We start from the raw sequence: 24066 nt of genomic DNA on the forward strand, positions 1-24066 counted from the left end.
GGATAGTAAGGAGAACTGCCAAATCATGTTGGTGGGCGCTGAGTCACCCAGACCTTCTGGAAAGCGATGAATGGCTTTCTTGGATCATTAATCAGATAAGAAAACAAAGGCAAAGATGGGCTTAGCACTCTCTCTCATTCACATCTATTAGTCCAGCGTGTCATCCTGCAGAAATCATAGTGGTGGCACAGAAGCACACACACCACAAAAAGAGGTCTCCACCGCTTTCAAGACACTTTAACTCAAATCGAGGGCTGACAAAATGGCGGAAGGGCCTGTGGGATCCAAATTTCATTTGTAAGGACTAGTTTTACTCCTTAAAATTTTGAATTGATTGGCTTTTATAATTCAGACATTTTCATGATGACAAACAGACTGCTCATTAAATCATTCATTTGAAGAGGAGATGGTTACTCAAAATGCACACTCCACATCTTGAAACGAGACAGCATTGCAAAGGAATGCATTTAATGATCAGCAGCAGCTGTTAGCAGTGAGGACGTAGTCATTTGCATGCAGTGCCACAGTAGGCTAACATTCGATGCGTGCTCTTGGTAAATTAGTGTTATGCACATGTGTGGTCAGTCCACGTGTAGGTGAGACATGTGCAAGGCTGGTGTATTTGACACCATTTGACTGGCAGGCAGTAATTACATTTGCTAATGTGGCATAAGTCAATCAATCAATCAATCAATTTTTATGTGTATATTGCTTTATTTGTATAGGGTCTTTGTCACAAAGCAGCTTTACAGAGAAACCGGTCCCCAAGAGTATGCCAAGGGCAGCAGTGGCAAGGAAAAACTCCCTGGCTAACAGGAAGAAACCTTGAGCAGAACCCATCTGCTGCTGGTTGACCCCGGTAAGTGAAGCCATAGTCCGAGGGTTGGCCACAGTGAGAGATATAATCCTAAGTCTAAAAGGCTTCCACTCTGATCCCATAGCATTAACTTATGCATTTTCAATTAAAGTGCTTTCAATTAAAGAACCCACTCTCTTTCCCGATGCTATAGAAGTCTGTCAGAAGGCACTCGATGTCTCAGCGGCGATCTGTCGAGACACTTTTCATTCTTCCTGTCTGCATTCTTATTTCGTTTACACCTTTGAGGCCTGCCTTTCAGAACCGGTCTCTACAGGCCCTTTCTCATTCACCCAGTAGATCATTCAATTTGGATTTTTTTTTTTTGCTTCAGCAACAAAGAAAATAAATAAAGAATTTTTTTTAAAAAGGGAAGAAAAAAAAAACCCCATGCTCCCAGTTGAGGTAAAATCAAATGCTTGTAAAGGGACAAGAAGAAAGCATGAGGAAGAAAAACTAGGACATATTGCCTTCATATCCGAGGGGGGAGGAGGGGGTGCGAAATAATCCGTTCACCCCTCCTTCCGGCTCGCCCCTCCACCTGCTCCCCTGAGCAAACTTGGGGAATAAACTCTCGTAAAGCCGGTTCGGAGGTATTCGTCTGTTCATTTGGCAGAGTCTCGGGGGACAGCCCTCTGTACACGTCGCACCCAGTGGGGAATGTGGATATTCACCATTGCTGGAGAGTCCCTCTGGGAGCTGACTGCAGCACTTCCCCGAGGTAAAGAGAGAACTTGCTGTGGGGGAACAGCTCTTCCCGCAAACCGCTTCCACATCAAACAACATCAAACGCGCGCCATCCGTCATCGCCAAAGAGCCTGCTTCGCCCCTCCGGTCCCCGATCCTGCCAAGGAGTGACGCCACCGAAAAAAAGCATTAGCGCGCCGCCGGTTGTGATGTTTAAATTGCTTTAGGCAGAGCTGCCTACACCCCTCTGGTACACATCGGTGAAAAGGCAATGAAGCCGTTTGCGAAAGCCCAAGACCTTTTTATTCAAATCTTTCTCTCAACATTGCTTTGTTTGTACATTTTTTTGCAAAGGCATGTAATGATTGGCTGTTTGAAAGAGCCTCTATTGTTTCTTCTGGCAGGTTGTATATTAAGCCAACAGAATCATTTCCCAACTGCACTGCGCAGAGACGGCTTCCAGCAACAGCAACAAAAGCAACCATTTTTCTGTTTTTTTGCAGCGTGCATGTCAAGGATTCACAGACCCATTCACACCACACAATGGCCAGCTTGGGGCCAGCATTGCAATACACATGTACTGTATTAATTTATGAAATCGGAGCACTATTGTGGCAAACAACATCAAACGCAGACAAGAAGGGCTGCTGAAAGAACTAGAACAGAGGGAACAATGCAATCTGTACAAACATAGTGTAAAGCAGTTTTTTATTTACTTAAAAAATACATTTAAAGGGTTTATATCAAAAGACAAATATCCTGTCTCCATTTGATACATCACATTAGTCCTACAGTAAAAAGACAAATCTAATTAAGCCATGTTACTATATTGTGTGCAAGAAAAAGAGCTGTACACTGCCACCCAAAAGTGGATCTCCATTTTATTTTGCCTGGGGCCCAGCCCATACCCGTGATGTAGAAGTAGGTAAAAACCTAAAAACCTACTTCTACATAAACCAGTCAAAGCCACATTTCTGTTCCTATTCTTGATTGATGGCTAAGTAGCCTATTATGTAGGCTATTCAAACTGAGCTAATACAAATTAGAGCTGAGCTCAAATTATCCTGCTCATTTCAAACCGCCTGCGGTCCAGTCGCAGCAGCCTGGGTTGTGTTATTTTTTCTATTTCGATTAACTTAGCTAGGAATCATTTTTTGTTCCTTGTCTCGTTCCAGTCCCATTTTCAATATCGTTCTTTCACCCGATATTAGTTTGTTAGTAGTAGTAACGCCTACAGAACGTGTCTCTGATGCATCACCGATCGCTTCTATGGCCCGGTCTTCCTCCCCCGCCTCTCTGTGCTCTCGCTCTGAACCATAATTCACTTTGAGAATTGTGAAGTGGGTGGAGGAAGGCCAAAGACTGCTGGTGCTAGACACTTTCAAACAAAGACTGTGATCTCAGATGGGATATTACAGCTGGATTGTTCCAAACCAGTTCATGGGGACACTACTTTCCACCCCTGAACCAAGACGGTTCCACGCTGAGGCAAAAACGGCAGACACTGAAGCAGCATGAAGAACATTGCCTTCTCCGTGACACACATACTGGAGCGGGGGCTAACAGGCAGACAGCCTCCGCATCTTCGACTGAGGCAAAAGAGTGTCGAAACCACAGAAGTGAATTGGGGATGGTCTTTCTTCACCTAAATCTGTAACACCCTGCAAGCGTTAAATCACGCTGCCGATCCCAAACATTCTTTAAAAGATACGCATCGGAAAGCAATCTGTGCGGGAGAAAAGGAGAGGGACGGGGCTGGGGGCCGTGCGGAGAGATGGAAACGTCATGGCGCTCTTGCTATTCTCACACTCAGGCAGGGTGGCTGGGAGATGGCCTGAGGTGCAACACATATCTCTCACTTTGGGCGACAGAGTAGATTAGCACGAATGCTATCGCTCCAGCCTGGGCCTTCTCCTCTCACCGCCTGTAACACTGAGGATGAAGGGGAGTGCAATTCTTCTGCAGCGTGTTGTGTCGTTGCACGTTTCTGTGCGTGAGCGGACTTGCGTTTGTGTGCAAATGTGGGTATGCACGATTATGCGCAAATACATGTGTGTACTTTGCTTTGGGTGCGTGTATGTGTCCATCTATGTGTCTGCATATGTGCGTCTGCGTGTCTGTGTGTGCTTCTATGTGTGTGCATGTGTGTGTACGTGTGTGTGTATGTATGTGTGTGCGTCTATGTGTCTGCATATGTGTGTACGTGTGTGTGTGTATGTGTGCGTCTGTGTGTCTGTGAGCATATGCATGTATATGCGGCTGCATGTGCGTGTGCGTGCACGTGTGCATACATTCATGTATGAGAGCGAGTGTGCTGCTCTTTTTTTTCAGGGAGCTTTATTATGTTTATCAGTGCAGCAAAGGCCAAAGCTCAAAACACCTATGCTATGTTGTGCTACAATGGACCTGTGATATGGGGCTCTAATGTAGCTGCCTTTTTAAAACAACACATAGCTGTGCATCCAGGCAACAGCCTGGCACAGCCTATTTTAGTCTACCATGCCTCAAGTACATCAAGTGTTAGAGCTTCATGTTCAGAAAAAAAAAGAGAAAGAGAAAAAAGTCCTTGAACCTGTTAAAATACAGTCTGTGCAAAAAAGAAAAAAACTGAATAGCATTAACTAAACTCCTACCTACCTTCTGTACGACACAACTCCTGCATATCAAACAGCCATACGCCTGACTGGAGAGATGCTAGTTCTATAGGAGATAAATAACCTTTGAAATTGCATATTGAATCTCCCACCTTCACCTCCTCAAACATGTAGACGTATGCTTGTTTTCTCCCTCAGGCCTCAGGCCTACAGAGGGATATTTCAGATCTGTGACCATCCGGAGGCTCAGGGTCTGGGTGTGGGTTCCACCCGCATGAAACACAGCAGGTCATACCTCCTCAACTTTCTCCTCACGTAAAAAAAAGGGGGTTAAATGTGCCCTCCAGATAAATGCTGCTCCTTTTCGCACAAACCAGCAGACCTGGGTGAAATTATAAATTTTTTAGAAGCAAGTAAAATCCATACACACAACGGACTACTGTACTTAAGGCGAGACATAGCAGGTGAATAGGGTAAAGATTTGAACCAACAGATATCACCATGAAACTTCCCCAGTTGATTACTTACATTTAGACAATTATTTTTTGTATTGCAATTGAAATTTTATGTTTAAAAATGCAAATGAGGCAATATCTAATTAATTATGGACAAATTTGCATATATTTAAAAACCAAAAATCTAGATCTAGAAAAAGCCAGGCTTAAAATCCTTATTTCATTTTAACAACATATTAGAGGCAAACGTTTTTACAGAAAAGATTTTGGATACATCCTTTTTTCATTTTATAAATCTGAAAATACTATGTACAGGTACAAAAAATTTGTTTTGGGCATGTTTTTAAGAACAAAATGTACTAAAAATCTGACAATTAGCAACATGTGAACAAATCCTTCTGTAATAATTTTCAGAATAGTATTCACAACAATATTTTCAGGGTTTTAAAGTTTAACGAAAATCTAAAGAATTAAAAGTCTTTGCCCCGGACTGGATACATAAAAATTGGCTTGCATATGTGTCAGTGGCCACACTGGAGGAATCACATGCATGTTTTTGCATGTTTATTGCACTGCTGCTATGTCCTACACTGGACCCGAGGTGCTGTTGTCATGCACCCTGGGACAACTGAACAGGGTAAATGGTAAATAGTCTGCATTTATATAGCGCCTTTATCCAAAGCACAGTCCAATTGATGCTTCTCATTCACCCATTCACTCACACACCAACATCGATTGGCTGCCATGCGAGGCGCTCTGGCAGCGTTGAAGCTGGACCGCTGTGATACCCAGGCCTACGGAAGCAGAGCCCCGGAGCTTCAGAGCAGCGGGGGACGCGTGGGGTGAGATACGGCCAGTGGGGGAACTGCAGGTGTTACTGCCGTATCCGATTTGCAGGCGATGATGACACCGCGCACCCAAACCTCCTCTTGCCAGCTGGCTGTCCCATCTCTTCAGCCCCCCGACGGTGGAACGACCTTCCCCAATCAGTCAGGAAAGAAGTTTTCTGCAACTGTTTAGAAGTCTACCTTTTTCAGACTGCACCTCAATTGATCTTAAAAAAACCCCAAACAAACATCTCTTCTCTTTTACTTAATGAGGCACACACCTCGAAGGGGGCTCTCATTTTACTGTAACTTTGGCCATCTCTAGCTGTATGTCACCTTGATCTAAATCAGTTGGCTAAAGCGCCTGGCAGACAACTGAACAGTAACTGTAAATTGAGCGGCAAATTTTTCCTGAGATGGCTAGGATGAGTGCACATATGGTGAAGCCACTGAATCCTGCTTCCAATGTGTGTGTGTTTATATGTGGGGGGGTACTACGATGCAAGCAGGGTAAGGTTGGGGGTGGGTGGCACAGCAGAACACAGCCAAATTCCTTGCTGAGGAATTATTTTCAGTTAAAGTGTCATGGTTGAAAGCTGATATCAAAAGTTTGATAACCAAAGTTCATCAGAGCAGGCTGACTCTTATGGTGCGATCGCGTGGCCTGGGTGCTCCGTCTCATTCGCTAAACCGACGCCGAGCGCCCCGCAGTCCCAGAGACGGGCTGCGGGTGCGAAACGGATTTAACAGCGAGCTGGAGACGACAAGTCAAGCGCAAACGAAAAAAGGCAGGCCTGAGTAATGGCGCTACACGGCGGAGGTGAGAACGTCACAGCTCAGCTCTCCATCCGTATCCTGCTGCTACGTGAGCCTGCTCCAGGCCTGTCTGCCCGGAGAAGCCCAGAGAAGCACAGAGACTCAGAGCTCCATCTCACAGGGCATTGTTTGCTTCACTGTACGAATGGGTCCAGGCACTGGACACCACTGTACTAAGTAACGGTAACCAAAAAGAGTTTGAAAAGATGCGTTTCGCATGAGTGTGTGTATATCTGTGTGTCGGTGTTAGTCGGTGAATGTTTATGTTTGTGTGTGCGTGTGTGTACACACGTTTTTGGGTGTTCACAAAAACTACTTTGAGTAAACAGCAAACCTGAAATCTTCAGCTGCAAAAAAGTAATTGCTAAAGTGCTTGTTTTCATCAGTGTCATCATTTGCATAGTGCTACAGTAGTTCCATCCATCTAGTCTCAGTCGGAACATTTTTCAGTTAATGTATCATGGTTATCAAAGGCTAAACTAGCAGAGCACAGACACCCATGCACACACACATGCACATAGTCACAAACTACCCACTCACCCACTCAAACACGTGCACATACTGAACATTCAGGAAATACACACACACACACACACATACACACACACATGGAGCTCTGGTATGTCATGACAAGCCTTTAACAACCTTGTGTAGATGCAAGCATAGACCCATACACAAAAAAACACCGTTTCTAAAACCAGACACCATGCCCTTGGACTGTGGGGGGAAGTCACAGACAGTGCAGACACACAGCAAGTCAAACACTGAAACTTTCCCAATATTGTGAATAATAGAAGCTAGAATACAATACTTTTAAACGACCCATCTGTGACCTTATAAAAAGGTCTCAGAGGAAAGGAGGAAAGCAAATCGAATGTATCCTGCTTCTTTCCAGCCAACCACATCACAATATTTAATCAAGAAAATCACTGAAAAAGGTACTATTTACTAACAGCGTCCACCAGACAACAATATTCTAACCCCTCACAATTACAGATAATTATGTTATGCCTTCTCAATTCTCATCAACTCCATTTCAAGCGCTGTTAAAGGTTTGTATTGACTTTTGCGTAAAATTTTTTTGCAATCTCTTCCTGTAGACATGCGTCAAACTATGTCAATGGAAATTATACCGTGAATGCAGAATAGTCCTCAAAAGAGTGCCACCCAAGCTGGGAGTGTGAATAACATTTAAATGTTAAGAAACTGCACATTCTCATATTATATACAAGCTTAAAAAAGACATACCCAAAATAAATAGTTACTATTCTTTAACCCTTTTGATGACAGGGCATAATCCTGGTCTCTTCTAAAAGCTACCCCTTTGCGGTCTGGTTCAGTTATAATTACTCCGAATATTACGGGAACGAAGTTACAGAAGCTCAGACACAGTGAAAGTGGATGTTTTCTTCTCACTGCAAATATTCTCTGCTTCTGCTATTGTAGCTGTGGCTGGTGCGCTTAGAAACAATGGAGCCAAGGCACAACACTGGACAAATAGAATTTGAGGACAATATCAACAAGAATGAGCATTCAGCATTGTTTTTTTCTAATCGTAGACTACATAGTTTTATAATATAATTTTTATGTACAAGTACTTTTGTAGAAGTACACAACGGCGAAATGGACAACAACGATAATCCCTCCAGAGCTAAGTAAACAATGGACATTCCATCAACATTTTTAGAATGAGAAACTATTATGCATTTGGTCCGCTGTACACTTGTCGTGGGACACTGACATTACCTTTCTTGTAGTATGTGGATTTCCAAAATGCTGAGAAGGTAAGGTCCCCCCACACTTGTTTTAGAACTGTTGTCCATAAAGCAATGGCATGTTAAAATAGGATATAAAGACAGGACCGTGAGTTTTAACACTTTCAAACGGTATATCCTTTTGCCATAGTGATTGAAAATTGCACCCTGAAAAAAGGAATAAAAAAGGAAAGAAAAAAAAAAACATGCCTGGGCCTGTGAGACGTAAGTGGTTAATTAAGGTTAGATTAAAAAGAAAGGTCCACATAACCCACAATCATGCCATTTTTGTTGGAACACTGAAATAGGTTTTACACAATCAAACTAATGCACTTCAAATGTCCCATGTGCACTTCATGTAAGGAACTTTGTTTGTCTTGAGCAAACATTTTCATGGAAAGCTCATTGCAAGGTGCAGTAAATATCTGGACCATGGGAATGGGAGAACTATTTAGCAATTCCTATACGATTCACCCAATATGGACAAAAAATCTCAAATTCTTTGTTTTATTTCATATGCTGGAGTACAATGCAAAAACAACAGAAATCGTGGCACTGTCCAAATACTTATGGACTGAGCTGTATATTACCTTAAAACACATGAATATGTTTTTATGATAACAACATTCCCAAGATGCATTGCAAGTGACACAATTCATAATTATAATTGTGATAAATATGCGCCACATGAAGAGATGAGATTTGTACACCATCCTTTAACTCAAGGGTGATTTCCCAGCATTGGCAGCTACCTAGGACAAAAAGCCCCCCAGGACAAATGTCTATACAAAGGGCAAGTCTTGTCAAAATCACAGTAGATTACCCTGCTGGAAATGGTGATAATATTTTCTCGAAAGACTTGGCCTCCAATAAATTATGCCTTTCGTTTAATAAGCTAGCTCACACAAAATCACCTCTCCTTAGCTTCTATCCATTCACCTAATTAATCAGCGGGAGCGGGAGCCATCGCTAGCTTGTTTTATTCGGTATTTGTACTCTCGTAAAAAGTCAGGCTCTAATTAGGAGAGATGATCTATTTTCTGTAATGAGAATTGATGGATTTTCTTAAGCTTTGTGGCTCATTTTGCCCTTTTTTTCTCCCACTCCATGCCAAGTGCAAATCAGACCCTTATATAAAAACGACAAATGAAACAGCGTGTGATTAATGGACTTAATTTCCAAGGGATTTAACTTCGCAACGATAGCCCACTTCACCTCTAAAGCTTTCTGATGATTAGATTTAGACTGTGTCAAAAAGTCAAACAGCTTACAGACGAGTGGACCCCTGCACTCCCTCCCACACCTGGTAAAAAAAAGAAGGAAGATAAAATAAAAAAACTTGGCTCTTCGCTATTGGATCCAACTCTAACCTGTAGGCAATTTTAAATTATTTATTTATTGTTTAACCTTTGTCCTGTTAATATTTAATGAGGCAGTGTGCTGAAGAGCAGAATTAAACACGACAAGCCATGGTAAACATGTTCTTCTCAAGACGTCAAGGCTTTTTTTCTTATTAGGAATATTTGACTTGAGCATAACTGTAGGAGTTCTTCCTCCAATTCCCTCTGAGTCTGTTATGCCATTTACCCCACCAATGGGAACCTATAAAGACTTTGGTGTTGTTGTTAACAGCTGGATAATGATTCACTGTCCAAGAACAGCACGCTCAGGAGACAAGGTTGGACAGCCATTACAGTGACCCACACAACGTCGATTCACAGGAGTGCTTCAGTGCAGACTATTTACAGGTAATCAGGTACAGTAAGAAATACACAAATGCTGCATTTCTAAACCATATTAACCTTGACCACTAGAGTAGTTTTCTTTATTGTTTACTCAGTCTTAATAAAAGAGAAACATAACTTCTTATAAATCCACATCAAATATTTCCAAACCGCCATTTTTAATGCCTACAGCTTGTGAAAATGGCAAAAGAGTACATTACACTATGCAGTGTGTAGGTCATAAAATATTTAAGGAAGCAGTGGCCTGCTGGATCATAAGAAACCTGACCACCAGGGAAACTAATGTTTCTTAGCTTGCAAGAGCAAAAAAGTAGCAAGTTTCATGCTGGACTAATATCAGAAATTGAATATATAAAATAATAATAAAAAATGCTATAAAGGCAGCCCTCTGGGAAGCAAATTCTCCCAAATAGATACTTACTCATACGGTAATCTATCACAGATTTTACAGCAATATCCCATTTGGCAAATATCATTATGTTTTTGTTTACTATTTATTGGCAAGTAGAATTGATTCCAATAGATTTTCCATTTAGGAGAGCCATCTGTTGTTGCATAAGGAGAATTGAAGTAAAAAAGTAAAAAAGTCCTGTGTGAGTAAAAAAAGTGGATATAAATGTTAAATTTTAACTTAAGTACTACTTCAATGAACATCAATTCACTTTATTACGAACACCTGTATGCCTACTTATTGATGCGATTATCTAATCAGCCAATCATGTGGCAGCAGTGCAATACAGAAAATCATGCAGATATGGGTCAGGAGCTTCAGTTAATATTAACATCAATCATCAGAATGGGGAAAAAATCTTTAACTGTGGACTGAGTATCTCAAAACTGAGATAAAACTGAGAAATGCCTTGTTAATGAGGTCAGACAAGAAGGGCCAAATTGGTCAAAGCTGACAGGAAGGTGACAATAATGTGAATAACCACACATTACAACAGTGGTATGCAGAAGAACATCTCTGAACACACAACGCATCAAACCGCCAAATGGATAGGCTATAGCAGCAGTAGACAATAATTCAAAAAAAGAAGTCTAATAAATACCTAATAAAATGCTTACTGAGTGTATACCATCTGATGCTAATTCCGTGGAGTCTGAGGCAATCAGGCACCTCTAACATCATCACAGGCACCGGAAATGTCAAGCCTTGATTAACAATTCCATTTGAAGATTTGCATTTTGAAGAATCTTACTTTGACAAAAGCAAAGGAAAAAGCAGCACTGCACAGCAGAACAGGGCTGATATGCTCCTTTTGCAAGGGCATGCCGCAATACTGCAAACTGTCTTGGAGAAAACTATATATATATAAAAAAAAGCTCAGTGGAAACAAAATCAACAGACTATTAATCTTCCTACAGGGCACTAGAAGTATACATTCACAACTTCCCAAATTTTAATCAGCGTGATCTTTTGGCCTAGTGGATCAGCTGCTCAATTTTACAAAAATACACTACATACAGCTGGATTTTGCCTTTTTTATTTTTGACCTTTCAATTCTGTTCTATAGACAACAGTGGTGCTGATGCTGGTCCTAATGTGTTCTACTTGTCCTTGAGAGCTACCTGTTGATGATATAAGGCAATCACACAAGAAAGACTGCCAGTGGGGCATTTATGCCCTTGAAGGTTTACAAAATTTTTGACCAAATCTGACAAATCACTGTCATCATTTTTTTGCTACTTGAAATCAGGTAGCCATTACAGTATAAGTAATTTTTACATACACAAACACACACACACACACACACACACACACACACACACACACACACACATACATATATCACTTTATGTGATTCAGGGCAGGCATACAATTTTCTCATGGGTTACAAAGTGGACAGCTTGGATGCCCTCTCACACTTTGCATCAGATGATAGTATAGACTGTACGGGCTTCTGGGCATATTAGAAAAACATCATGAACGGAGCCATTTCCTGATTGGTCAACTGGAATTGTAACACAGAATCTGCTTGCAAGACCTCTCACACCTGACAAATTCAAGGTGATGGTGTTTTTGGACATGTCAAAAAACAATTGGGAACCAGTCGGATGGGCAAGGAATGGTCAGCTAGTGACTAATGACGTTAATACGCCACATTTTTCTCACGATTTGATCCCAATCTGAAAATTACAAGTTGTGTAGTGCACACTTGCCTTTATAAAGCAATTGTTTTGATCTTTATTTTTTATCTTGGCTGTGAATTTGGAGTTCACCAAATAACATAATTATTCTATTTTTCATGTAATATTATTTTGCGGGTGTCTGCATGCTGCTTTAGCCCATGTAATCATGCCACTTGATTTTGCCCATATTGAGCCCAGTTACTAAAAATGTAAGAAAAATGTATGATTTTTTAAACAATCTAAAAAAGCTGACAGAGGGAACAAAGCTACCAATAAAAAGCATGACAGTGCAAGACAAGCTAATACTTATTTTTCAAAAGTTGTATAGATGGGCAAAAGTAAACCAAACAAACAGGTATCACCCATGACACGTCATTCTTCCAGGGCATTTTATTAGAGGCAAATTGAACTGCAGGGCTCCATTCATTTCTGACAGCAAAATAAAAATACTTACACTCATATATTTATTTTAATACTATGCATTATATAAAGAAAAACACAAACATACACAAACAGAAAAAGATATGAATTCTTTTTGTATTATTTATGGTCTGCAACCAAGCTTGAGATCCATATGATGTAATGCACAGTGCACAGGGTTAAGAAAAAGCAGTAGTCTGTGCGTTTCTAAGGCGCATCTGGCTGAAAGTTATGAGAACATATATGGCTAATATTCAATTGATATGACTGAAAAACAAAAAAAATTGCTAAAGAATATGGCAGCATCAACTAACTGTAATCAGTTATCCCATTAACCTCATGTTGATATGTTTGTTATTAGTAAGCTTGTACTCAGAATACCTTATCAGGAAAAAAATATTATTAATAGTGAGTACTGCATTAGCGCCCGTTATTGTATTGGCCAATCCCATTACACAAACAGCATAGCCTTCTTATGTTCTTATGCGCTTTGCCATCTCTGCACACATGGTCTCTAATCAGCTGATTCTGTGCCCATATTGCCATGAGGTCGCTATCGACAGATTTTCTTCTGCGATGATGATTCAGCCATGTAATAGCCAATTTTGGCTGACTCATGTGCTGAAAAGTATAGGACATTGCAAACATTAGTTTTATACTTTTCTCAGTATCCTATTGTTATTTGCTATCTGTGAATGTTGATGTTTTTCCCACATGCATAATTGTACCTTTGTCAATATCATTTGGCTTATTTGGCTTTTATCACCCGTGGAAAAGGAGAGTTGGTATTGATGTAAGCATTCTACGCTTCGTTGCACACGTGATTAGGCATGTGACCAAACTGCGCATGTACCGTTGAGCGAAAATATCATAATTCCTGGTTATGATGTGCTCTCCATGGCTTCTATGGGCGTCGCTGTCTCTACATATTATATACTCTAAGACAGAACATTCACATGGTGATTTTTTTCACAACCTTACTGTTGATGCATCATAGAGACACACAAACATCAACCATGAGGTGACAATTCTAAAACCTAGAATTACAGAATCCCTAACTGACCAGGTAATGGAACTGTAAAATGTGTATTTGATTGGATATTAAAAATATATATTTGTCTGTGGAAAATGCATATGCAGGCCAATAGAGGGACAGCATTATGATGATATTCAGATGCTCATTCATCTCATAAAGGAAATGTTGCAGGATGTTAATTTACCTCTCGCCTTGCTTCATGTTCCCTCTCACCCCAGAGAGATGATAATTTACATCTGGAAAGTTTTACACTTATTTCATTTAATGGTATCCACGAGCTGCATCCGCTATTGCTCAGTCTGGGGAATAAAGGAGAGCCTCAGCTGATGAATGATTGATGGTTGAATAAAGCTTGGAACTGCTCACAATTTGTTTGACCTAATATAACTGAAAAGATAAATCCAAATGGCTTCCCTAAGAAACATTTTTCATGACTCCAAAATCATTATACAAAAAAATGCTGGGTCATCCCACTTGCCCTTGTAAACCGGAAATCATTAACATTTGGTGTCATGCGCTGGTCAGCTTGCTGACTTCCCCCCCCCCCGGAGCATGCATCGTTAGCCCCCACCTTTTGGCACCCATGCCTGTGGGAGTGGGTCTTCCTGGGCCCCCTGGGGAGCCCCCCTTCTCTCACATTCCTTACAGGTTTTGACCACAGGAATACTGGAGATGGCATAAAGATGTTTCATGATAATCCCAGGTATCATGAAACATATATAGTAATATAGTATATAATATAGTAATATAGAATATAGTAATGTTTGGTGTTATTCTGATTGGTTCAGTGCGACTGGTGTAATGGTCTAGTTTTTGTAGCAGTCTACCTTTGATATCATAACCGTCCAGGAGCCGAGGGGAAACTGGGCAAAAGCTGTCTCTGTAGAAGACATTTGTTTTAGCCCCCTGATCAAGGTCTCCCTGCCTGGTGGGGGGTTTGGCTCTAAATTCCAGAAGGTTGACCCATTTTTAGGGTCAAGAACAAAGGCCTGGATTTTGGAGATAAGGAGAAGCAACCAAGCAATCTGGGGTTTTGTCTCCTTTCCTTTAATTCACCCAAATCAGGTTTATCCAAAAGGTATATTACCATGAGAGGCACAACACATATTTATTACATAATACGGTTGTCACGAAAACTCTCAAATACATCTCTGTCATTACACCCTAAACTTCTCCCCTGGGTTAATGGTGGACTTTTCGTGACAACTACATCATAACAAAACATAAGGATAATCTGTTTGACCCGGTAAAATCAAGGAATCGGACAAGATACATTTCCGAGTCTAATAAACCATAGTTTCAGTAACTCAAGGGAAAACCTGCATGTCCTCTCTGGTAATCATCTCATTTTCCCTACTTAACAACCCCCAAGGGCAAATTCCAGATTTGACCACCCCTCCAGGTTGATTTATGGCACTGCCGCCTGGTTCAAACATATGATTTTCCATAAAAGCAAGGGAGACAGACCAATCTAGGAGGATGCAATCAGACTCCCATGCACATCGTGCACGTAACTTCTATGTATTTTATTACCAGGTATGACTTTTAAGACTGTAATTTGGTTTCCTTTCTAATGCTTTTATATTTTATTTGGAACTAGTGTGTAATTACGTATGTAACCTGCCTGGTAAAATAAATTGTTAAAACTTGATCTGTGTGGTTTCGCTTACTGAACACTCACTGTTACACAGGGAATACTTGGTTACCCCCTCAAGTTGGTCTAGGGAGGATGTAAATTTACGCTTAATGTACCACAGCGTATAGCACCCATAGACCTCTGATGGTAAATCACTCGCCTCCGCGTGGTAGTTCATTCACAGCCGTAGCTTGTTGGTCTTCTTGGGTCGCTAAGCTGTAAACAGATATACCCAAAAGTAGCTATTCCTGCAACCTCTGCAATGACTGCAGATATCCAGCCAGCTAGTGAGATATGCACATAATGCGCGAGGTGACATACGGCGGTACCAGCAGAGGACTGTTCAGAAGAGTAAATCTCAGTACAGGATTCCTATAGCAATCAAGTCAAAATTATAAATAATATCTACCAAAGGTAAATAACTAATCTAAATTATTATTCAAATGGAGTCAGATAAACAAAGGTGAATGTATTGGCCCCATTGTGGAGATTCTTGGTCAGCCCGGACGAGTAAAGAGTGGAAGGCAGAGTGGTACTACTGTCTTTGTATTGTGGTTTATTTATTGGCTGATCTAGACTCTCAGCATAGGGGCCACTAATATTTAACCCTACTAATATTCTTTCAGTAACACCAGAAGGACAAGCATGCTGATACCCTTGCTAAATTCTGTAGTTGGGTTAGTGTTGGGTTTTACACCCTCTCACTATATAAACATATAAATACTTTCCTTTCACAGAATGTGAACACTACATGATTAGGGTTTAAGATTTTTCTGGACTGAAATTTCTCTCATCGATTCCAAATAAAGCAATTTCCTCTGAGATACAAAACACTTAACAGGAGCAAATGGATGCCTCAGGACTCATCTCATCGGGTCAGAAATTGGTAAATTAAGTTGAACAGAAAAATAGGTCACAAGCTCAATTGTGTGAGAAGATTTACATGAAATTTCAGCTACTTCCATACAGTATATAAATCTATTTCAGTCAGATGAAACCAATTATAACTCCCCAACCGCACCATCAAAACTATTGGCTGCATGGAAACTTTCACCTTTCTGAGACAAACAAAAACAAATGAGGCACCGTTTGTCAGTCATCCATTTCTGTGTCAGAAATGATGCTATGCGTTTGTGTGGCAGATCCCACAACGAGAGATCGGGAAGGCAGATATGCGGAGTATGCCTGGCCTCACCCACATAACCACCCACCCAGCCTCACTCACTCACTTGGCCACAGGGAAGTGGAGACAGACTTTAATTTGAGTGCCATGCCGTGCCAGGAGGAGAGAGAAGAACCGCTCTGAAGCCATTATTCTGATAGAACTCCAACGAATCAGCCTCACGCTATTTACTCAGATACGCGCTTGGCAACATGTTTGGTATGTGTCATCTGAAGGCTAAAGGGGCTTGTGTCACTGGCACACCATCAATGTCACTGCTTATACAAGAAAACAGACACAGACGATGAACAGTGCATTTAATTTGCATATGGACTCTCAATTTGTCAGACATACTGTAAGGCATTAGTGCTGGTCCGCATACCTCATAAACCAACCATAGGATCCAACAATGATGGCAATATGAGAATCACTTACTACACTGGCTGATGAAATAAATAAATAAATAAATACATGCCATCTGCTAAGGATTGTAAAGGCCATGTATACAAATGTAGATAGATAGACAGACAGATAGATATGCGTTTGTGTGTGTCTTTGTGTGTGTGTGCGTGGTATGTATTGTTATTTATTTTCATAGGTTTGAAAATATTTCATAAAATTAAAATTTCACAGGTTTATAAGGGAGGTGAAGAGTCAAATACATGTTTTTACCATAAAGTCAGTATAAAGACCTTGGTGAAAAAGCACCAAAGCAACTACATGGAAGACTGCCTTTTGATGAGAGAAATGAGAGTGAGCAAAGGCAATATGGCTCAGTCCCTATGGACTGAAGACATAATTAGGGACTTTATGCAGACGATATTGTATTACAAATGAAAGTCTGCTTATTCGACACAGCGAGGCAGTGCAATGTCAAGCTTTATTTTTTTCCCTCCTTTGTCATACTTAATCTCCCATAATCCACTTAGTGTCATATCTAGAAAACATGACAAGAATTCCTGTAGCGTTTGCCATGTCTCATTGCGGCTGCCAGGGGAAGTGGGGCTCACTGTGCGCTGAAGCTTTTGTTTCAAGCTCAGCTTATCTCTATTAGTGAGCAATTTAGGGGAGAACTTTGAAAAGTGTCACTGGTTTTCCACCTATTTTCACACCGATAACGGACCCTCAAGATTATTCTAGAGGCGTGTAGCACTTCAAATGCAGCCTTTCTCTCAAGTAGGGGAATGCCGCTAAATGGTTCGATGTACTACAGTGTGTGACGGAAAAGCTGGCTACCCTCAAAGCTTTTTTTTTTTTTTTTATACACTGCAAAACAATACAGTATTCATCACTGCCTCTGTATGAGACATTACAGCTTTGAGCAACAATTTCATTCATGCTTCCCCACCCACTGTCAGCCGTCCGCAGACACAATGGGCCATTAAACAACGATTACAGAGTATTCAATCGGATATGAAATGGCTAATTCCACGGGCTGCAATTTCAATTTTGCATAACCTCCCTTTATGTTTCAAAGCCATGCAGTGATGGAATTCAATTGGAGTGCTTTTGTTCAACACTCGCTTGTTTCGTATACTCAATTACTGCCTATGGGGTGATTAGGTACACAAGCACACAGCTGATCTAAGAGCAGAGGGAAACGCTTAGAATGTGACTGTAGAAGAGTTTTACAGAAAGGACTTCCATGCTGTGGAATTGCAACAGATTTTATTAATAGCATGCCTTGCAAAATGTCTTTAACAGACAAATACCACATATTAATAAAAAGAGAAATCAGTTTTTGTAATAATTGGACCAATCTTGTCAATAAAAGAGGAAAAATAAATTGCATGATACTCAATATGGATATGCTGCAAGACATCAACAAACCATAAATAAACAAACATAATGTGAAATTACAGTTCATCCATTTATTAGTCCAAGCATTTTAGCTCATGAAAATTGGTATAACTCATCCTCCATGACAATGAGCTTTGGAACCTAAATAAACTCGCTCCCCATATGTGTACTCAGCTGGCATTCCAAGGTCATGTGATCAGGTCACACTGATCCTCTTCCTCTAGGGCCACTGTATCATCCTCTCCCCTGTGCGGTGCCCACATTCACTGTCACACTGGATATCAGCTCAGATGTTCACATCTCTTTGGCATATCAGAGGTGATATGCCAAAGTGCAAGAGCTGCTGGCCCAGGAAATGGCCTGCCTCCAGGTAAATATTACAGTTTCACTTTCATGAGACGGCCGGTATTCTCCTGCACTGCAGCTGCTGTGAGAGCAAGTGAGAATGTATGACAGCACTGTGTCAAACACAAACCAGGATCAAACCACCACGAGAATGTGGATTTATCCATCAAAGGTTTCTCACATTACTGTAACACCTAGACCATAAGTCATGGTCAGTTAACCCCTTAGGTTTCTTTGCATTAATTCCTTTTCATGGCACAATTTTCAAATCACTATGGTAACAGGATATACCGTTTGAAAGTGTTAAAACTCACAGTTCTATCTCTGTAACCTATTTTAAGATGCCATTGCTTTAGCGACAACAGTTCCTTATTTTGTAACGTGGGTGGTAAAACAAGTGTGGGGGGACCTCAACTTCTATATGGTTATGTCAGTGTCTTTTTCACAACAAGTGTCCAGCGGACCAAATGCATAATAGTTTCCCATTCTAAAAATGTGCTACCTCTGAGAAAATTTCCAAACAATAGCTAGAAGGGGAAAACTATTATAAATGTATCCAGTATCTGTCTATTCAAAGAGTAGCATGCTGTTGATTGAGATGACATTGTAGATGTCCATATAACTAATTGATGAAATGGCTATAACATTAAAATAAAACAGCTGCACTTTGCTTCCCCTTTACCCACTCCTTTATTCCCCAAGTATTACAGAGACATGCTATTGATCCACCAATCACCTTTCCATCAGCATAACGCATGGGCTCAAACACATCGGTCAGTCATGATAGCTCTGACTTGGGAATCTTTGACACACATGCAAGACATGTCAGTGTCTGATAGCTACCTGCTTCGCCAGGACTTAAAGGATGAAGCCACCTCATAGCCTGTAGCAAATGGTGGTGGTCATCGGTTCTACATCACAGGTAAAATATGGCAATGGGAATTCTCACAACTAATTATTTGGCCCATTTGTCTACAGGAAATCTAAAAATAGAGCCGCAGTGTGAGGTTCCCAGTGGGCCCTGAGGTATCTGTTACTCACGGTCCCTCAAAAGCCGCCAGCCAGATTTCCCCAAGGCCCAGTAATTCTAGTGAAAAGGGATTAAGTGAACCAAAGGTCCGGGTCACTGCAAATAGACATGTCCGACAGCAGTCCACCAGAGGGCCGACACCCGTCCACCGGCTCCATGAGCTCATCCCCACTACTGCTGCACAGCTTGGTCACCTGCCCATTTCCACCAGACCTCTGACAATATTTATTTTTAAATAACATTAGGGAGGATGCTTCTCCCTAATTAGTGGCTGAATAATTTGAGCAGCATTAGGGAGGTGTCAACCCAGCATATATTAGAGAGATGTCAGCACCTTTAAATCATAAATTGAAAATTATTGTCATTACCCCTTTGAGTGATGTGATGAAAGATTAAACACATTTGGCAGGCCAATACAGATTGCTTGATTATTATGGATCACAGGAGATTGTTTTGTTTTTTTGGGGGGTTTTTTACATGTGAAACTAAAAGTTGGAATTTAGTTTGAGAAGATTAAAACTGAACCGTCCTTGAACTTATGTGATTATACAAAACATTTGGGAAGCAAAAATGTAAATCTGGAGTAGATAGACACTTCCTCATACAGTGTACCAAGGGTCCACTAACTGGTTTTTGAGGGCTTGATAAGAAGGATGAAGCTGGAGCCTACCCTCAGGGAGGATAAAGGGCGGGTGTGTGACGGCGGAGGCCCCTGCTGTCTGGCAGCACGGCAGGACCGAATGGAGCAGAGCCCCGGGTGCCTTCCTGTGACACCTTCTGTATCCAATGCCTACTTGAGCATGACTGCCAGATTGCAGCCCCGGCACTTGACATTATCAAGAAGAGCGAGTACGTCAGCCGGGGCTGGCAACGGGCCGTGGGTGAACCCCACACACGGACACACACACTCACAGACACACACACACACTCACAGACACACACACACTCACAGACACACACACACTCACAGACACACACACTCACACACACACACACTCACAGACACACACACTCACAGACACACACACATTCACACACTCACACACATTCACACACTCACAGACACACACACAATGACACACACACTCACAGACACACACACACACAGACACACACACTCACAGACACACAGACACACACACACTCACAGACACACACTCATAGAAACACACACAACGACACACACACTCACAGACACACACTCATAGAAACACACACAACGACACTCACAGACACACACACTCACACACTCACAGACACACACACAACGACACACACACTCACAGACACACACACTCACAGACACACATACTCAGACACACACACTCACAGACACACACACAACGACACACATATTCAGACACACACACTCACAGACACACACACAACGACACACATACTCAGACACACACACTCACAGACATGCACACACATACTCACACACAATGACACACACACACATACTCAGACACACACATGCACACACTCGCAGACACACACACACACTCGCAGACACAGACACACACACACATACTCAGATACACACATGCACACACAACAAATGCACATACATGCACACACCCTACACACACACACACACACACACACACACAGACTGACAGACATGCACACACACACACACACACACACACACACACATACGCACAAAAACACACACACAGAGACACACACACTAGCCCCAATCTCCACCATTTGACACACCACCAGAACGTGTCTTCACTGGTGTTAAACCACAGCTCTCACCGATGTGCTAATCACAATCTGGAAGTCAGCGCTAACTTTGCTCATTTAATTCTTAAGCACTGAATTAATGAGATAATGGGAGTGCTAATGTTAGAGAAGGAGCTGTAGGACATAACATCACTGAAGTGTGTATGCAAACACTGAGGGCTAATTCAATGTACGTTTGTTAACTGTTCTGGACTCATATGCGAATTATATATTTTACCGGAAGATCATAATCAATTAAAAGAAAACGAATGATGTTGATGAAGTAGACCCGAATGAAGAAGTCATTCAAATGACCATCATACGAAGGTTACACAGGTGGCAAATGAGTCTGAAGAGGGCCTGAGGATGCCAAAATCATCTCCACCAAGCATTACGCTCCTGGAACACTGAGGTCAGGGAGAGGTACTCACAATTATGGAAATGTACAGATTTGATGAGAGGTTGCATAAAAAGTAAGAGATACTGTACAACCTCACTGTGCCTGGATCTGTGTCTGCTCAGGCTTCCATAATGACTTTAATTCCTTCAGTGTTTCCAATGTTTCCGCTCCAGCAACTTGGAAGTTGAGTGCAGTATACTGTATCACGATTATGAGGGGCACGGAGTTGCACTAGCCGTCCGCATACCCATCTGGGCACTTCAGATGAGCTGGAAAATGAGAAAGGCATTTGACTGCCAACAAAAGTGTCCCGCTTCCGAGAGGTGATAGGTGGGAGATGTAGAACTGGACAGAGTGGGGAACTCGCAACTCCCAACCAATCACTGCTAATTAAGGTCATGCAGACCGCGTCGTAAATATCTCCTACTGTAACGATGTAGGCTGGACTGTGTTATTTTTGCTGCGCAATCCTCTCCAAGCCTATAAAATAATCTCTTTGGTAATTAGTGGCTTCTTCACCCCCATCACGAGGTGATAATGAATCTCTAAAACTATTACAAGCCCTCTGGTACGTCTGTGAACCTGCAAGGTGATCAGCGTTATGGCGTATTGAGACTGCGGAAAAATAAATACCAAAACACAAAAGAATTATCACAATTTTGCACTGATACAGCGACTCCCTTGCTGCAATGATGTCAGTGAGAGCTGGCATGGTAAACAAAGTGGTAAGTGGTATCTGTTTTCAAACCAGGATGCCTCAACAGCTATTACATAGGAATTGACATGAGATGTACTCATGTTTTACCCTCCTCATCTGTTTAGTTGCCCGTTATGGTGCTTGCTAAAAGAGGTGACAACACTCCTGGTGACATCCAGGATACCCCACCCGATGGTTAATGTATGAGGACCATACACTCTCAGAATTAAAGTGAAAGTGGAGATGTACATTTTTGTCCTTGCAGGGTCAGATTTCCCAAATGTACCCTCAAAAGTACAGTAATACTGTTTTTTTTCTGTGAGTAGTGACACGCATTTCTGCCTTTTTAGGCACTTATATTTAGATACCTTTATTTCTGAGAGTGTAGTCATAATTCCCTTTGATGTTTGGAGATGGGAAGAGAGACAAGTGGGCAGGAGCTGGTCAGGTAGAGCAAGCCACAATAGAACAAGTTACCCATATCAAACCATATTTCCCCCTCTCTCTTATACCATAGTCTAAAATCTACATCGTGCAACAGTGCATATGTACCTGTCTATTCTGATTATGTTTCAATATGATTGCACATATGACCAAATGATTAAAATATAAATACAATTTTAAAAAATTATCTCTTTCAGACAAAAGGGAATTAGAGCCTCACAGAACATTTAACCCAACTTCCTGACACTCAAAAGCCCCGAGCCCTGACCATCACCAAATACAGGACTACTGCTCGCACAGGAGTTTAACCTCATTACGTTTGAGAAGTGTTCTCTAATGGTGTTCACTTCTGCTCCAACCCAGTACCACAAATCAGTTCATAGGCTTTCCTGCCTTAAAAAACTAACTGTAAAAACCCATTAGAAACTTATGGGCCGTGGATATGGAAATGGCAATGGTTTGTCGTGTTAGCGTTCGTACATATTGTTTTGAATTAGGGGTCTGCATTTTCTCCTTTTGCAGAGGAGCACAATACGATGGATACAGTAATGTGTTACTCACCTCGACCAGCTTGTTGGCGTGCTCACGGAAGACCTGGGCGTACTCCTTCACCTCCTTCTCGTTCCCACTCTTGGCCGCCTCAATGAGAACCAGCAGAGGCACATTCGTCTCCAGGAAGGAGTCTGAGATGTGGTCCATCACTGCTTTTCGCAACTGCAAAATGGAAAGCGGATTGTCAGTTTACCAACAAAGGAAAAGGTGACAAAAAAACAAGCTTATGGTGAGTTGTTGTTTTGTATTAGCGCTTTATAAGGGTCCGCTCTGTGGTTAATGACTTGTTTATGGGAACAATTTCTTCCAGAAACTGGCACGGGACAACCTTGGGTCACATGTATTTATTTATTTATGTTCTTAGTGGGCACCTTGGGCCATTCAGGCCATCTTTCACTAACGAAGCCTGACAATCTGCTTCCTTGAACAGATGGTTAAATGTCCGTGAACAGTAACTGTCATCATATACAAAAAATATATAAATAATATTTTTATTCAGAAGGGAAATGAAGAAGGAAAAAAAAAAAAAACAGCAGCCAGGGGAAACATGGAAACTGCAGGCCACAGATTGACAAGGCCAAAGTCTGCTAACCAATAATAATTACCAGTCAGTCAGGCACACGAACACCTCAGGCAATTAAAAGCCAAACTGCCAGCCAGTAGTAGAGACACTAATGAAGAATTATGGTTATAGGGGGTGGTTAATCCATCACGGAGTTTGAGCAGAGACCTGGCCACTGCTACAGACATGACTTGCTTGCTAAGTAAAAGTAGCTAATGTGAAACTATTTCTGCATTTCAGCATGAGGGCATATACAGCAACACAGCAGTGAGAGCGGGAGGCAGAGAGGGAGGTGAGGCGTTCCTTTCAATGTATTGTGTTCAATTAGGTTCCTCAGTAGTTGAGCATGAAATTCCCGAAACAGAGGAGAATCAGAGGGTAATG

General features: G+C 41.6%; 1 protein-coding gene across 2 annotated transcripts in view; it reads right to left on the reverse strand.

Moving 5' to 3' along the window:
* ctnna2 (catenin (cadherin-associated protein), alpha 2) overlaps window positions 1–24066 on the reverse strand; it is a 390077-nt gene that overhangs the window by 56856 nt on the left and 309155 nt on the right. For both annotated transcript variants that reach the window (XM_061245031.1, XM_061245032.1), the window contains exon 9: window positions 23130–23282. In XM_061245031.1, coding sequence (XP_061101015.1) covers window positions 23130–23282 — 153 coding nt within the window. The remainder of the gene's footprint in view (window positions 1–23129; window positions 23283–24066) is intronic.

Source organism: Conger conger, chromosome 6 (genome assembly GCF_963514075.1).
Source record: "Conger conger chromosome 6, fConCon1.1, whole genome shotgun sequence".
NCBI classification, from domain to species: Eukaryota; Metazoa; Chordata; class Actinopteri; order Anguilliformes; family Congridae; genus Conger; species Conger conger.